This window comes from Epinephelus fuscoguttatus, linkage group LG16, assembly GCF_011397635.1.
Source record: "Epinephelus fuscoguttatus linkage group LG16, E.fuscoguttatus.final_Chr_v1".
NCBI classification, from domain to species: Eukaryota; Metazoa; Chordata; class Actinopteri; order Perciformes; family Serranidae; genus Epinephelus; species Epinephelus fuscoguttatus.
In genome coordinates, this window is record NC_064767.1 from 8019574 (window position 1) to 8035118 (window position 15545).

A 15545-nucleotide genomic window follows, 5' to 3' on the forward strand; every position below is an offset into this window, starting at 1 on the left:
GACTAGAGAGGCGCAAGACAAGTGAAGTCCATTTACCATCTTTTCACAATGTGAAATCTATTCAAGATTACACATCGAGTCCTTCAATTGGTCTTCAAATGTCCACAAATGCAGTAAACAAAGTCAGCTTGGAATAACAAAAATAAACAAACAAGTATTGAGAGAGTTGAATTTATTTAAGTATGTAAACAATATTTAAGTAGATTATATTCATAGAAAATGAACAACTGCAGCTCAAGTATGAAATGGTCTACTGCTAAAGTGCAAATACTACGTGTGGGCGCCATCTCAATGAGCTGTCCCATCTTCTCTAATGACCAGTAGACGGCAGTGTGTGCAGAGAGCGAGCCAGGAAGTTGACAGACAAAAATGGACATTTTCGCTTTGAATTAGGCGACCAGGTTTAGTGTTCATTCCAAAGTACCATTCCCAACGATACTCAAACAGGCTGAGAAAAAGTATGACCTGAGAAAATGACTTCAGGGGAAAGAAAGTCTCCCAGCCATTAACTTGACTGTGAGAAAGTTTGGCTTGATTTCACTGGACTTGTAACAGCTGTTCTCAGCTGAACTATCAAGCACTCTTTTAACTTCAACATTTATGCAGAAAAATGCAGGAATTGCACTTTAAAATTGCAAGCCTTCACATATAAAGCAAACATTGGTTGAATGTGTGCTACTAAATTTGCAGTAAAGGGCAATTCCTATAAATACACTCAACAGGTTGCCTGTTAAAATGACTCGTTCAGCATCAGTTCTCGTCCACAATCACTGTAAACATCATGAAGTAAATTGCCTCTCAGTAGCTCTTTGTGTAACTTCTGATGTAAATGCTATCAAATTATAGAACATTAATTATGGGAATGAAATGACTATTGCAGGACTCTGATCAGGTCCAGCCCAATCCGTCCCCTCTGAAGGTCCACATTCAGGACCCGGACCTCCACCCGTTCCCCAGGTCCCAGCGCCAGGCTGCGGCGGCGCTGGCTGACAGGCAGTTTGTCCAGGGTGATGTTGCTCTTGTGGATGAGGCCTGCGCGGCCAACACCGATATCTACAAAAGCCCCGAACAGAGTTGTGTTGTCCACGCGGCCCGTCAGCACCGTACCCACCCGCAGATCACTCATCGACACAATGCCCCGCTTAAAGTCCGCCTGCCCAAAATCTGGGGATGGCAAAAAAGAGATCAAGAGAGAGAATATCAAAAAAAGTGAGGTGGCTGGATGGATGTGAGGGAGAGGGACAAAATCAGGGATGGGTGGCAGCTAGCACAAATGCTTGGGAGGAGAGATGGGGGAATGGGGATGCAGGAAAGCGAGGGGGCGGGGCACAAATGACAAACAGATATTACATTTCAAGCAGCAACCCAATACTTGTGTCTACATACTTCCACATTTCTCAGCATTCTATTCTACCCCACTTTCCACTTGGCCTGTCCATGAGAGATCTTTTTTCCTTTCTGTAGCATTAACACAAACAAGGAAGGCTCGCGCCCCAGGAAATAGTCCGGTCCAATTATCCTCCCCACAGCACTGATTTCATGCGGTAGCCTCGGCCCATCTGTTTACTCAGCTGAGCACTGGCTAGGAGGCCAAGCATAGTGTGCTGCAACCGAATAGGGCCAACCTGAGAATGAACCTTGAAGCTGCGTTCCTTAATTTTAAGAAGAGTTAGCCAGCACCAACTGGGTATCCAGGCTTGACTTTTTTTTCTCTCTGCATGAAACTGTATGAAAAGAGTGCCTGGTACTAAGGCACAGAGGTTATTTTGTATTTAACACACCAGTCTGGAAATCAGACAGCAGTTGTGAAAGCATTTTATAAACCCAGATTCATTTATGTTTGCACTTTCATTCTTGTTTTGCATAAGGACGACCAAATAGTCTTGTCCAATGTCTTTACTGTGCCAGAGAAGGCCAACTGACCAATTCATTTTACAAAAATGGTCATTCTTAAAATCATGTTTCCACAATTAGCGGGTGTGGCACAAGTAGACACACACAATAATACCAACTATACTTTTAGTCAGTAATTTTTCTCGCTTTTGTTTTCATTTCAAATAGCCGGTATTATCTTCAAAATACCAGCTCGCAGTGTCTTCGTATATGTCCGACAGTCTCAAGAGAACAAAGACTGTTCCTTTACACATGGCCCCATTATGGCCTAAATGAGAATTTAAAGCAAAGAGACTTTTACTTATATTCCTCTTTAGCACTGAATAAGCTTGTATCTAACATACATTCGATTTATTTTCAATACAGCTAACTGTTCTTTTAAAAAAATATATAGACCAGAAAATGAACAAAAAACAGTGAGACCGAGATGTGACGTACATTTTTCTAAAGAAAATTCATTTGAGCTGCAGAAAAATTGATGAAAATCTGAAATCTGTTTATAACTTGACTGGTATGTTTATGTGGCTGAACACAAGAGTTTGACATTAAGTCGAAAAGCAGAGGTCTTTGTGTATTTGTGCATATGTGTGTGTAAAGATATTGTGTCCAACAGCACAGTCTGCTGGACCCATCACACCCTGTCAGAAACATACTACTCGTGTTGTTGGGCTACAGGGAGGAAGCCACAGCACTGTCAGATCCTATCAAGTTACTCTGCCAAGACATGCCTATTATAATAAAGGCACAAGAAAAGACAGTGTGTGGTGTAACTCACAAAGCAGTCAAAGAACTGGACAAATACATACAAGTTCAACTTTCTATCAGTCAGTCGGGACCAATAAAGGACATTAAGAAGGAAAGATGAGACTATGAGACATTACTGCGACTGCTAGGTTGATATATGCAGTCTGTGAATTTTTATATGACTCAAAACAATGATAGCTTTGTGTCCAGTGACAAGATTTTTGCACAAAAAATGATATGTTATAATACCAGATCTGCAGTTTAATGTGGTTTTGCAGGAATTGGATTTCCTATCAACTGATAAATGTGCTGTGTAAAGGGAGTGTAATGGCCATAAATGCTATAAGCAATAGTTCAGTTCCTCTAAAATTATGAAATATCAAACCATTTAAAAAAAAGTGTAAATATTGAGTTTAATGGATGAATATGCTGTATTTTTTCCTCTTGGAAATTTTTGCCTATAGATACACTTTGTATTTTGGCTTGTCGGGCTTGTGTTCCTCCACGATTTCAACCACGCTGCTAACCGAGGTTTTGCACAAGAACAAATTCCATCTTATTTTAGTCTGACTGTGAGTGGCAGGAGTCTTACTTTGTCGTATGTCAAACCCAGGGGGCTGTGTGAGGCCGTCTATGATGAGTTGGAGGGTCTCAGGTGAGGTGTCCAGCGTCCTGGCCAGTTCCTCAACACTACTGGTCCTAACCTTGCTCTCCACACACTGTCGCAGGCCTGCACTTCCGATCTGGTCTGCACTCCCACCCACGAGGGACAGAAACCTGGACAGGAGTAAGGAGGGTGAAACATAAACTTCTAAAACTACAAAGAAATGACAGCAAATAAACAAACTTAAGCACTGCTGTGTGTTAAGGCATGCACACACACGTTCATGAAGTGGCCAGCAAGAAACAAAGAGTTTAAAATGATTTTAATAGTGAGTGATGCTAGTTTGGCAAAAGCACATGCATCACCTCCCTTGCAAACTGAAGGATAGACCTGGACCGATGAGGGATGGAGAAACAGTGCAGGAAAAAGGAAGGGAGGGGAGGAGGGGGAAAAGTGACGACAGACTAGGAAGAATGATTAGGAAAAGAAAAGTAGAACTGTCAAAAAGAAGAGAAACAAAAGATGAGAAAAGCAAAGACGTAGGAAGCAGGGAGAGAAACGCTAAGCTAATGCAGGTAAAGTGAGAGGGAACTGGGAGGAAAGGAGGGAGGGCAGGAAAGGTGTGGGAGTAATTACACATAAAGTCACGGGCTGCCGGGGCTGGGCTTTCTGTTTTAAAAGCACACACAAGCACAAATACACATTTATTTTACCCCCTATTAAATCAGGTAACTCCACAGTGGGCTGTAAACGCCCTGACACCTTGTCTCATGAAACTGCCTCCACTTTGCTAAGGTTGGACTGTTTGTCCATCTGTCCGCAGCCTGGAAAAATCTCCTTCTATCACTTTATTCTAGCAGGATGTCCCACCTTCAAAATGTCTAGACAGTCAGTCAAGTTGCACCATTTAAAACTTACTGAGCCCGAGACTTAAATCCAAAGCAATTAGCTCGACTACATTCAAAACAGACTTAGTAACAAACTGGCATGAGATCCAGAGTAGCAAATAGGGGTTATGGAAAAATGTGTGATGTGTGTGTCTGTGTGAGTGTTGTGCGTACTGTATATATTATTTACAGTAGGCACTTTCCCCGGCTGGTGATAGATGTGAATGCATTTGCCTCTATGCATGTGCTCATGTGCGGACCAGCTGGGTAGCGTCCGTGATGGATGTCGCTCACTGGCAGCCTGACGCCGAACAGACTCCGCAGCTGTCCCCCTGCCCCATGATGGACAGAACAGGTGGACACACACATATTAAAACACACACACACACACATACACAAAGTTGATTCATACACAATGTTGTTCAGAAATGCTCATTTGGCAGTAGCAGAGACCGTGCGGATGTAATGGGACACGGCTTGTGTACAAACTATGTATGAGACAGCTGTGAGCGGAGAGGCCCCTGCCAGCTAAGTCGCCGTCTGCCGTCCAAAAGAGGGAGACAAGCGGAATCAATCCCTCAACACCAGTGGGCCAGATCGGTACAAAATAGTAGCTGAGCATGTGCCAGAAATGGCTTAGTGGTGAGGAAACAGCACCTTTGGACCAAAATGGATGCCTGTCTAACACTAGGATCTTGTCTCCTGCGTCTCCCTAGGCTTCTTAACTTTCCAACCATATATCTTTTTACAGGAAAAGAAATACTTGCGTCTTGGTTGCCTAGTGGTCTAACATGGATACCACATAGCCCCCATGGTTTGAATCCAGCCTGGAACCTTTGCTGTAGGTCATCCCTCTTTCTCTCTCTTACACACAGTATTTCCTGTCTTTCTTTCTTCCTGTGTCTAAATCTGTAGAAGTTCTCAAAACAGAGTGTAAACTACAGGGGAGCTTGGCTCAACCTCAATAAGACATGAATTCACTGGAAAACATGATTTGTGAAATTTTGGGAAGTCTCTAAAGGATTGACAATATGCTAGTTTTGCCATGCATTGTCTGTGTTTGTGCATCCTCATCATCGTGGATCATGCATAAAATTAGGCTATTATTGATGTATGATTCATGCATGAGGGTGATTCAACACTTATTCACATTAATAAAGATAACAGCATGGATGCTATTTTGCCATTATCATCGAAGCATAGTGGTGCAATATCATAAACTCCACTCACTATAACACAAAAATCAGAAAAAAAAAACCCCAACACTTTCTCAGTCCCACTCAATCTGCGCGCTGAATCACCAGTATTAATATCCGTGTTTCATGGTCAGGATATTTCAAAAAGAAAAAGGTCTCAGCCACTCTGAAAAGCAACCAGAACCATCTTCCACTGCAAATGTCAGCTTGATGACAAGCAACACTGATGCTACACTTGCTGGTGCTGCGGTTACCTGAGTGATACCTGTGTGATACCCAAGGTTTGATGTGCTCATTGACTTATTATTAGCATATACATATCAGATGCGCTGACACCAAGCAAGTACGCCTACATGCCTGCAGGTCTGAATGTTTCTTTGCAACAAGAGTCTTTCGATTTGATACTATCACGACACTGGAGTGCTGATGCGATATGCAATTTTTAAGTACTGCAATTCCACAAGTATTGCAATTCGATAACACAATATATTGCGATTTTGGTTTACTTTTTTTAACACTAGACAAGGGGAAAATGTTGAATCACACACTTCCAGAAATTATATACCATTAAGCATATTTCCAAAAATAATGCACATCACATGTCACTCAGTCTTTCTGACTTATTTTAACAGCATCATATACTGAATAGAAAATAGGTAGATAAACTAAAACTATTTTATGGTCTTGTTTTAACAATTTTATTCAGTGAAGCACTGTGTGACCTTGCTCTGAGAAAGATATTCTATCCTTTTTAGTATTTAAAATGGGTTAATCTTGTGCTATAGTAGAGCTGTACACAGCACACTGATTTGCTCAGCCCCTTGCCCCGCACTTTCTCTCTGTGCTTATCAGATCATAAATGAGACAAGAATTGCCACACCACGGTCCCTACGTTTCTCCTCATTGCGAGGAGACTATTTGTCAGGAGAGCAGGCCAAAGCTCTAGCAGCCGTAGCAACTCAAATTCAGCCAACGCAAACCCCAGCACCAGGGTTCACATTGGGTTGGGTCAAATCTGTGTAACCACAGCAACAGAAAGTTTGCCTATCAAGCGGAGAGTTTGCACTGGCTGAATTTGCTTTGCTATATGAGCAGCTCAAGGTCAGTATCCTTGGACTGGCCATTATTTTCTGCTTTCTTGCTTTGACTTTGTGTTTCTTGAAAAGGATAGAACAGATAGTCCCATTGCTTACAGATTCCACAACAAAAGCGGTAATTTCTTTCCATGTCCCCATTTGAATTCTATCAGTTCAGGCATTTAAAAATAATCTAAAAAAATCATAAGACTAAAAATTGAGATACTTAAGTGAATCGATTTTTTCCCCACACCTAGTGCAGATTATCAGTTTCCAGATCAAACATAGGTGCATCCCTTAAACATGTGAATGACAAAATATCCAAGATATAATGATAAAGGGAGAAGAGAGGGTTGAAGGAGTGAAAGCGGTGTTGAATTAGGAGCAGCCTGTATTCTAGCTGTAGATCCTACAATGGTTTTGGTGGGTGGTAGACTCTTTCAGGTGTGTGTGTGTGTGTGTGTGTTACCCGTCTCATTTTTCCACGGGTGTATGTTAGTATTTAAGGGGTATCAGGAGTCCAGAGGCCTCCACCACTGTTGGGTTCATACTCATATAATTACTACCAACACTGTGTGTGTGTACGTGTGAATGTGGGGTTGGGTGGGCTGGGATATAGATTTTATCCAGGCCCACAGCAAGAACCCACTCTGTCTTGTATTATAGAAATATTGGGCCCCGACTGTTACATATCAGAGAGGTATTCATCAGAGAGTGGACCCCCTCTGTCTCATATCAGAGTACATATTTCATGGACTGGAGCCAGCTGTTTAACAACAAAATGCTTATTTGATATTTTGATGTGAATTATTCTAATGGAGTAGATCCACTGAAGTTGAATATTAATATTCTTTACAGGTAAGTTGCCTTTCAATATTTGCTTTTCAACTATTTCTAAAACAATGGTGGATGACTTGTGTCTGTGCATTTGTGGTTGTGTGTGTGTGTGTGTGTGTGTGTGTGTGTTGTATATGGTTACATAAAGGGGGTGATGTGTGGGTTGTGAGCTGTAATGGACGATCCAGTTTCACTAATGTGATGAACATGATATTCCTTATACACCATAAAGACACACACACACACACACACACACACACACACACACACAGAGCATTTTCCAAAGAATTTCAAAATAAGATTAACAAAATGTAAAGTTGAATCTAAAAAAAAAAAAAACATCTTTGCTGACATGAAACCAAAATTCAAAGTTAGGAAAAGTCATGCACTGTTAAAGTCAATGTAATTACTTATTTTAATTCTGAATTAAATGATAATTTTCGATGAATGATAAAATTCACCAAGACAGCAATATTTTTTCAAACACACAAATCAAAGTCTAAGATTACAACTGTAATGTTGAGGTCTTATGTGAAGAGACAGCCGAATCAGTCTCAACTAAACACCCACCATGTTCGATGGTTGATTTTGCAAAGGAGTGACGTACTCTGAGATTGAATGTTCAGTGGAAGATGGGGATTTTTTTTACATGTCATCAGGTAGTCTAAATTCTAAGGAAGAGCAAGTGCTGACATGGCTTTTCCAGTATCATCATCAGACCTCAGAAGTGGCACATTGTAAAACCACAAGACACACCATGGGAAAGCAAATCTGGTTCCCAAATTCTGCAAGAGTTTGTGAGACTGAGGCCATCGAGGCCATTGCATAATATATGTGACAGCAGGTGAGAAATTAATTTGCACTGAATTGAGTCAAATGCCGGACAAGGATTACTGGATAGTCATAACAAAGGATACGACATATGCTAACACAGGGTTAGGAGTCATGCACAGCAGGGAAAAGGGAAAGCAAAGAATGATAAGTGGACTATTGAGAAACAAGAGAAAGATTTAATGATAGAGAGAAAAAACACAAGCGGCCAAGAAAGACAGATGCACAGCAGACTGGTGATTTTCTACAACATACTAGCACCAACTTTGCTACATGCAGGATATGTAATGTACAAATACAGCAGTCATTAGCGTCATGTTCACCAAGCAGTCCAGTTCAGTCCAGTTCATTACACAGTGAATGAGTTATTTTTGTGTTTCCATTGTCAGAAGTTGTGGATGGTACCAACAGAGCCACTCCATTCCATCCCGTTGTTTCGTCACCCCTTTGTTGGGGCAGTTAGCACACAGATACTGTAAAGTGGAGCTAGGAACACTGCAGTTTCCTGATTGGTCAAGAGAGAGCTGTCACTCTTCCTCTTTTAAGAGTCAATGCACAAAACCTCTACCTTTGATTGCAACAGACACTCTCAACACTCCAATCTGTTCTTTTTCGCGAACTTTTTCCTGTGGACGATCAGTCAGATGTTCCTCTGCATCATCGGTGAAAAGGGAAATACAGCGAGAGCTCAATGGAGCAGTGATGTGACCATTACCAGTAACAACCCCGCCTACATGAAAGTACTGTCTGAGAGCTCTTTGATGAGATGAAGATGCTAAACAGATCTAGGGTTTAGGTACATGTTCATACAGGTCACATGTCCGGGCATTTCTTGACACTAAAACTGAATGTGAGATTAAGACTTTTTCAAGAAGAAAGAAAATGGATTTAAACTGTCATATTTTTTAGTGAGTAGGCAATTTGAGGTGGAATAGGATGCAACCCACTTTGTTCGCAACATGACCAATGCATCCCCCCTGTTAACCTGCCATCTCTCTCCATCCCCCAGGGGTAACCGATAAGCGTACCCTAGTCCAGGTCCAGATGCTGTCCTGGATCTGGACCTGGACCTATAACCTATAAATTACTGAGAATCTTAAATTCAAATAGTGTTTCTATTTTAATTGGTGCAGCATTTCTAGCCTTTATCATCTCACATGATGCCGCTCAGTTAATAAAATCTGTGCACTCCAATAAACATTGTGACACCATGCAAAAAATTAATAAATCACCTACTGTTTATAGTTTAAAGTAATTTTCTTAAATACAGACTCATCAGCTGATGAAGTAATGAGTTTTCTTTTTGCCGTGACTGATAGAAAAAGACATACAAATTGAAATACAAATATATGACAACACAAGAATACACACACACACACACACACAAACACACTCTGCCAGGTGTGAGTAATGATGACTGACGTTTAAGAGGGCCTCGTGACAACAGCAGCATTTGGGCACCTTACTGTGCTGTGATAATAAACACTACTGAGAAAGACAGACAGAGTGAAAGAGAGATGGATGGATGGATGGATGGATGGATGGATGGATGAAAAAAGAAAAGTGTCTGCCCGAGAAAGGAATGATGGGTGTATTATAATAGAGGGAGGCTGTCATTTGTCCTTTTAAACGTCTGCCCCCCAACAGCTCTTTGATATACTGTACAATACAGTCTCTGCTGAAAACAGACACATGATCCCGCAAACAGGCATGGTCACTTTGTTGAAGTAGGAAAGATAAGCAAAAACACAGTTTCATACAAGCGGCATGAATCTATCTTCACACATGTGCGCACGGAGACGCATCCACCCACACACATGCACGGAGGCCATTAAAGGCGCATCAACATGAGGGGAGCGATGCTTAGAGCCACTAGTGTCAGAACTTATGTAGACTAAACACAGTTGAGTGACTACAGCTGTAGGAGAGAGGGCCCTCCCTCATGTGTGTGTGTGTGTGTGTGTGTGTGTGTGTGTGTGTGTGTGTGTGTGTGTGTGTGTGCCTCTCTCTCTCTCTCTCTCTCTCTCTCTCTCTCTCTCTCTCTCTCTCTCTCTCGCGCGCGCGAGAGAGAGAGACACACACACACACACACACCACACAAGGACAGGACATACAAGTCTTGGGCAGATGTTCAATGTGCTTTTGATATCTGCATCGGCAGCGCTAACAATCATCTCTCACACGAGGACACACACACAGACACAGTCACACATGTACAAAGCCAACGCCTCCTCTCTTGTATCCCATGTCTGTGTAAATCAAATCAGAGTCCTCCACCACTATAACCAGCCCCATATGAGACAGTGTCAAAATCAACTCCATCTTAGCCTGAACATGCCTTGGCCAGTGGGGTAGACTGCTTTAAAAGTGTGTGTGTGTTTGTGTGTACTGTACCTCTGTGCAATGTGGTAGGACTCAGGGTGTATACAGGTCTGGTCCAGGGGGTTAAATGAGGTTGGTATGTTGACACCAGCCTTTCCTTTGCTCTTCTTTGCTGTTGGTTTCTCTGGTGCAGGGTGAGGTGAGGATTTGGCACTGTTTGAACAATTATGAAAAGTATTTTAAATTTATGAGGAAGTCTTAGGAAACCTTCATAATCCAAACACAGCTTTGCATCAAAGGGCTGATTCACCAAATTACAAGAAACATACTTTCTCAATTACCTCTAGTTGTATCTAGTCACGCAGATGGTTTAAGTTTTATATTTGTCTGCCTCGGAGATTCCTACATCCACTTCAGTATAATAGAAGTTAATTAATTTTGTTTGCACCACTCACAGCATTATAAGTGTCTTTCTAGAAACAGGTGTTATTCTGGATTATCCACATACACTTTAAACCTGTGTCTGTACTATTTCAGTTCAATACTTTTTACTGAAGCAGTGTATTGACTCCTCCTTTACTCTACCTCATCTTCCTTACACCATCAACTACCCACCCAAATAGTGGTAAAATATGCATGTTGCAGGTAGATTTGCTTCACACACCGGCCCAAAAACAGTGGTTATCTATTGAGTGGGTAGTTAAATATGAACATTCACTAGTCAAAAAAGTTACTTAAGTTACTTGGTACAGAAAGAATTAAATGCAGGTATCGTTCGACTGAAGGAGTTTGATACCACTTGGTACTACATTGTTTCATTCAATGCCTTAAAAGGTATCAAGTACCATTATCAAGCCCTGCTTCTCACCTATCTCTGCTCTACATGACAAACATGTTATTTACATTCGAAAAATACTTTCACTGCATCTGTGAAGTTTGTTCTGTGCTATTCTGTCATGTTTTTTGTTCTTTTGCACATCACCATATCACTGCAAACTAATTTCTTTGCACTACAAGTTTATATTCATATTATGCACACTGTAATTTATCTTAGTTTATTTGTCTCATATTCACCATTTTTGTGTGTAACATGGGCCGCCTCTCCTTGTGCAATTCCATAGTATATAATGACAATGAAGTTGAACCTTGAGCATGATGTTGCTTCTGGATTTGTGTAATGTCACTCTTAATGCTTTGAGCACCACAAACAAAATTAAACAGAGAAAATCTCAGAGATGTAATTCTCAAAACCTCTGTAAAGTAAACCAAAGTCACCTGTTTGGCTATACTCCCCTAAAAGTAAGTGAGGATTTTTTTTTTTTTTTTGCAATTTGTCTTACCTATTTCATGAGAAACAGGTAAGACAGCAAAGTGAAACAGAATCTGAGTCAACCCCATGTGCCTGTGCATGTATCTCTACACAGAATTTGCATATGAGTGTGTACCTGTGTAGGGTTTGTGGGTTGATTCTAATGAAGCCAGCACACTGCTGGTAGGTCTTGGGCCCCATGCCTTTGACCAGTTTGAGCTGCTCCCTGTTGGCGAAGGGACCATTCTGCTCTCTCCACTCTGCAATACTCCGCGCCCTGCCTGCATTTAGGCCTGCTACATGCCTAGGATATAAAACAACAAATAGAAAAGGAAAATGTCGCACAACACATTGTGTATTTATAAAAGTTGTTGAGGTCTGTGTGTTTGTATCTGAAGTCTCTGTTCTACGCTGGATGATAATATGAGAAACAGTACAGTAGAAAATTAAACTTAGGTAAACCAAAGTTTCGAAATGAAATGCCTAACCATTACACACAGTTGCGGCTATTTTTCTCGATCATACCACTAATGCATCATGTACCAGTAAACCATCATTGCGGTATCGCCTAGTTTGAAGTATGCGTGTGGTACAGACATTCTCACCGCACATTCTTCTTCCATAAATACCAGTTTATGTGTGGGAAACGGCGTATGCACATTTTTTTGCATATGTATCATTTATACATCTGGCCCCTGATTTCTATAATATACAAACAAACAGAGCAGATTTTGCAGACTGTGACGTGGCATTTAAACAAGCAGGGGCAACACTCACAAGAGACGCACATGAACCAATATTTAGTGAGTATATTTGTCCAGTTTTGGCCGAGCAACGAAGAGAGGTGATTTGAAACTCAATTAGGTCTGCTCTGTTAATGCCCACAGTGACTCACTCACGCTAAAACACACGGCAATGTCAACACTCCCATAATACCTCAGTCATCAACACGTCTGTGTGTTTAATGTGTGTGTGTGTGTGTGTGTGTGTGTGTGTGTGTAGCATAACTTCAGGAGTGGAAAAAGCTCACTTGTAGAGCAGACAGGTAAACAGATGACCTGATGCCTGCCCTGCAGCTAATGCCAGCTCTTTTTATACTGTTTGTATCTACGTCAAGTGTGTGTGTACATAAAATGTGTGCACTTCCTGTACTTCTCAGTCATAAATATATACTGTACATGTTGTTATAAACAAGTGTGTGAGTGCATGGTGTACTATCAGAGATATTTGTGACTGTGCATATATGTGCATTTCTATGTGTGAGAGTGATGTGTGTGTATGTGCATTGCTTAATCCCCTCTGTTGATTCCAGTTGGCCCAGTAAGTGAGGCCAGGGTGTGATGCATGAGTCTAAACAGAAAGCTGGCAGGCCGTGTGTATGTGTGTGTGTGAGAGAGAGAAAGCATTGAGCATGTGCCTGTGCATAAGTGTGAATGAAGCTCTGCCATGTTGTGACTGCTAAGGGAAAGTATGTCAGAGGTCTAAGCCCCACTTCATCTCCGTTTCACGATTTGCATCTGTGTGTGTCTGAATGTGTGTGAGCAGGAGAAGAGGGTGCACTTGCTTGTGAGCACATGTCTATGTGTGTCATCGTGTGTTGTCTACCTCATCAGCGTCTCGGAGCAGATGTTGATGTCCACACCGACAAAGCTCACACATTCCTGCACCACGCCGTCCAATGCTGCCTTCAGAGCTCCGGCCGACACATCATGCTAGAAATACATATTTAGCAAACCCACACACACACGCACAGACATGCACACGCACACAAACACAGAAACAGAAGAAATGTCAGGCTGAAAACTGGATTAGCAGAGAAAACAACACTGCTCTCATCTGTTGCACAGACATGTAACACATAGATAAACGACATAAGAGCAAGCGCTCTATAGGAATTTTACTGATTTAGGACTTTTATGGTGCTGTTTTTCGATGGAATCAGTAAAAATAAATGAAATTTTCATGTATGAATATTGTTGTCGTATTTTCACCCAAACATGATCATGTTTTGTTGCAAAAGTTTTAATACACTCTGCATAATCGTGATGTTCCCACTGTTGTATCACATTTGTGCTACTGTGTGGTTCTGCACACTTTCACAATAATTAAAATTTAATTCATAGAGATAAACAGCAACAGAGAGTGTTAGCAATGAAATACTGACTGACTGAGAGCGAAAGAGGTTTGATTGACACGTAGCACAGCAAGTAAGTGGCAGAGAGAGAGAGAGTGCAGAGGGGAAAATAAGAGAGAGAATGTTTAGTTTGGCTTGCGAACAGTATCTCTCTCCTGCTAACAGAGTGTTCTCGTTAGCGTAGCTCGTTGACGCTAAAGATCCTCCAAATGAACTCTTCACACTTCTTCACCACCAGCCAATCAACCATTAATCACGACATATTTTCCAAAAGGACTGGAATCTTTGTCTTAATAAGGAGCAGGGAGGGCGGCCAACAATTCAAATAAAGAAAACGAAAGAGGAGTGGTGCAGCATGGAGTGGAAAAAAAAACTTAATCAAAACAAAACACCAAAATAAGTTTTAAGAAATTCTATAAGGCCTAACAGTCGTCCCCAGACAAACAGAAGCCCTGGGCGGAGTTCAGCTGGAGACTGATGCCTCAGCAACTGCTCGAGGATTAACTGACAGTCTAAACTAGACTACTGTTGGGCTATGTCTGTGTACGTGTGTGTGTTCTCTGTGTGTGTGTGTGAAGGCGACTGAGACTAGCATGGGTTGTCCTGTAACATGATCAAGCTCTGAACAAACACAGGCTTGTAAACAGATAACAACAACGCCAGCTAGCAAACGCACCCTTCTCTTTCAGCAGGAACACGACAGCAGGACAGATGAGGGCAGAGAGGGGGAGAGAGAGAGAGAGAGAGAGAGAGACAGACGGCAGTATGTTCGGGTGCAAGAACACATGGGAGTTTTGTTTTCACCTAAGTCACTGCACAGCTTCAGAATAAACATTACATTTCCTTATTATGAACAACATAATTTTAACTACTGGTATGTTCTTATTACTACCTGAAAAACATTAGACTAGCATGCTATGTATTATTTCAGATAATAGCTTACAACTTTTATCATTAACATACCCCTTTGTTCAGCCAAGTACTCCCCGACCAGTGCTAAATATTTTTGACTGACTCAGACTTAATTAAATTTTGCAAAATCCCAAACTACACATGCATTTTCTGATGATTTTATTAAAATCTTATTTAAAAAGATACAACTACAATACACAGGAGGGCAATACATGAGGCCACGGTTACCCAGGAACATGTGATCAGCTTGAAACTGTGTAGTTCAAGGTCAAACTGAGGTATTCTTGAGAACTGCCAAAGCAAACAAATTATACTGCATTCAGCATCTGTCAACAACAATCATAATTATGGAATGAACACACAAGGATGACCGACACTTGAAAATATTTCCCTCATATTGCCAGGATGTGATGTTGAGAGCACAGAGCGGAAGGACGCTGTGTCAACATCTAATCTTGTGGCATTTCAGGTAAATGATTAGGCATTCTAGGTTTTTGTTTCATGCAGCCATTTAACTTGTTGTCATAGGGGAACACTCCTGCAAAGCCGAGTTCAGACCAAAGATTCACAAATTCACAGTGTGATTCAAGCCGGTGGATGGTGTCACCTGCAACTCAGTGGGTCAAATGGTGGCGGCTGGTTCTTGAACGTAAAGCACATCACCTGTTTCAACAGCCAATCATTCCCACCGAGCCCTCTGTTTTCGTCCTCACTGTGTGCTGGTTTTGGGCGGTGGGTCACACACACACACATTCTCATTGACTGATTGATTGGCTCTGGTTATACATATTATTGTGGCA

The 15545-nt window shown here is 41.5% G+C and overlaps 1 protein-coding gene across 2 annotated transcripts in view; it reads right to left on the reverse strand.

Moving 5' to 3' along the window:
* Positions 1-234: 234 nt before the first annotated feature.
* srbd1 (S1 RNA binding domain 1) overlaps positions 235-15545 on the reverse strand; it is a 60554-nt gene continuing 45243 nt past the window's right edge. For both annotated transcript variants that reach the window (XM_049601384.1, XM_049601385.1), the window contains exons 17-21: positions 13305-13411; positions 11836-12003; positions 10463-10603; positions 3230-3414; positions 235-1164 (exon numbers count right to left, since the gene is read on the reverse strand). In XM_049601384.1, the coding sequence (XP_049457341.1) occupies positions 872-1164; positions 3230-3414; positions 10463-10603; positions 11836-12003; positions 13305-13411 (894 nt within the window). In that variant the 3' untranslated portion in view covers positions 235-871. The remainder of the gene's footprint in view (positions 1165-3229; positions 3415-10462; positions 10604-11835; positions 12004-13304; positions 13412-15545) is intronic.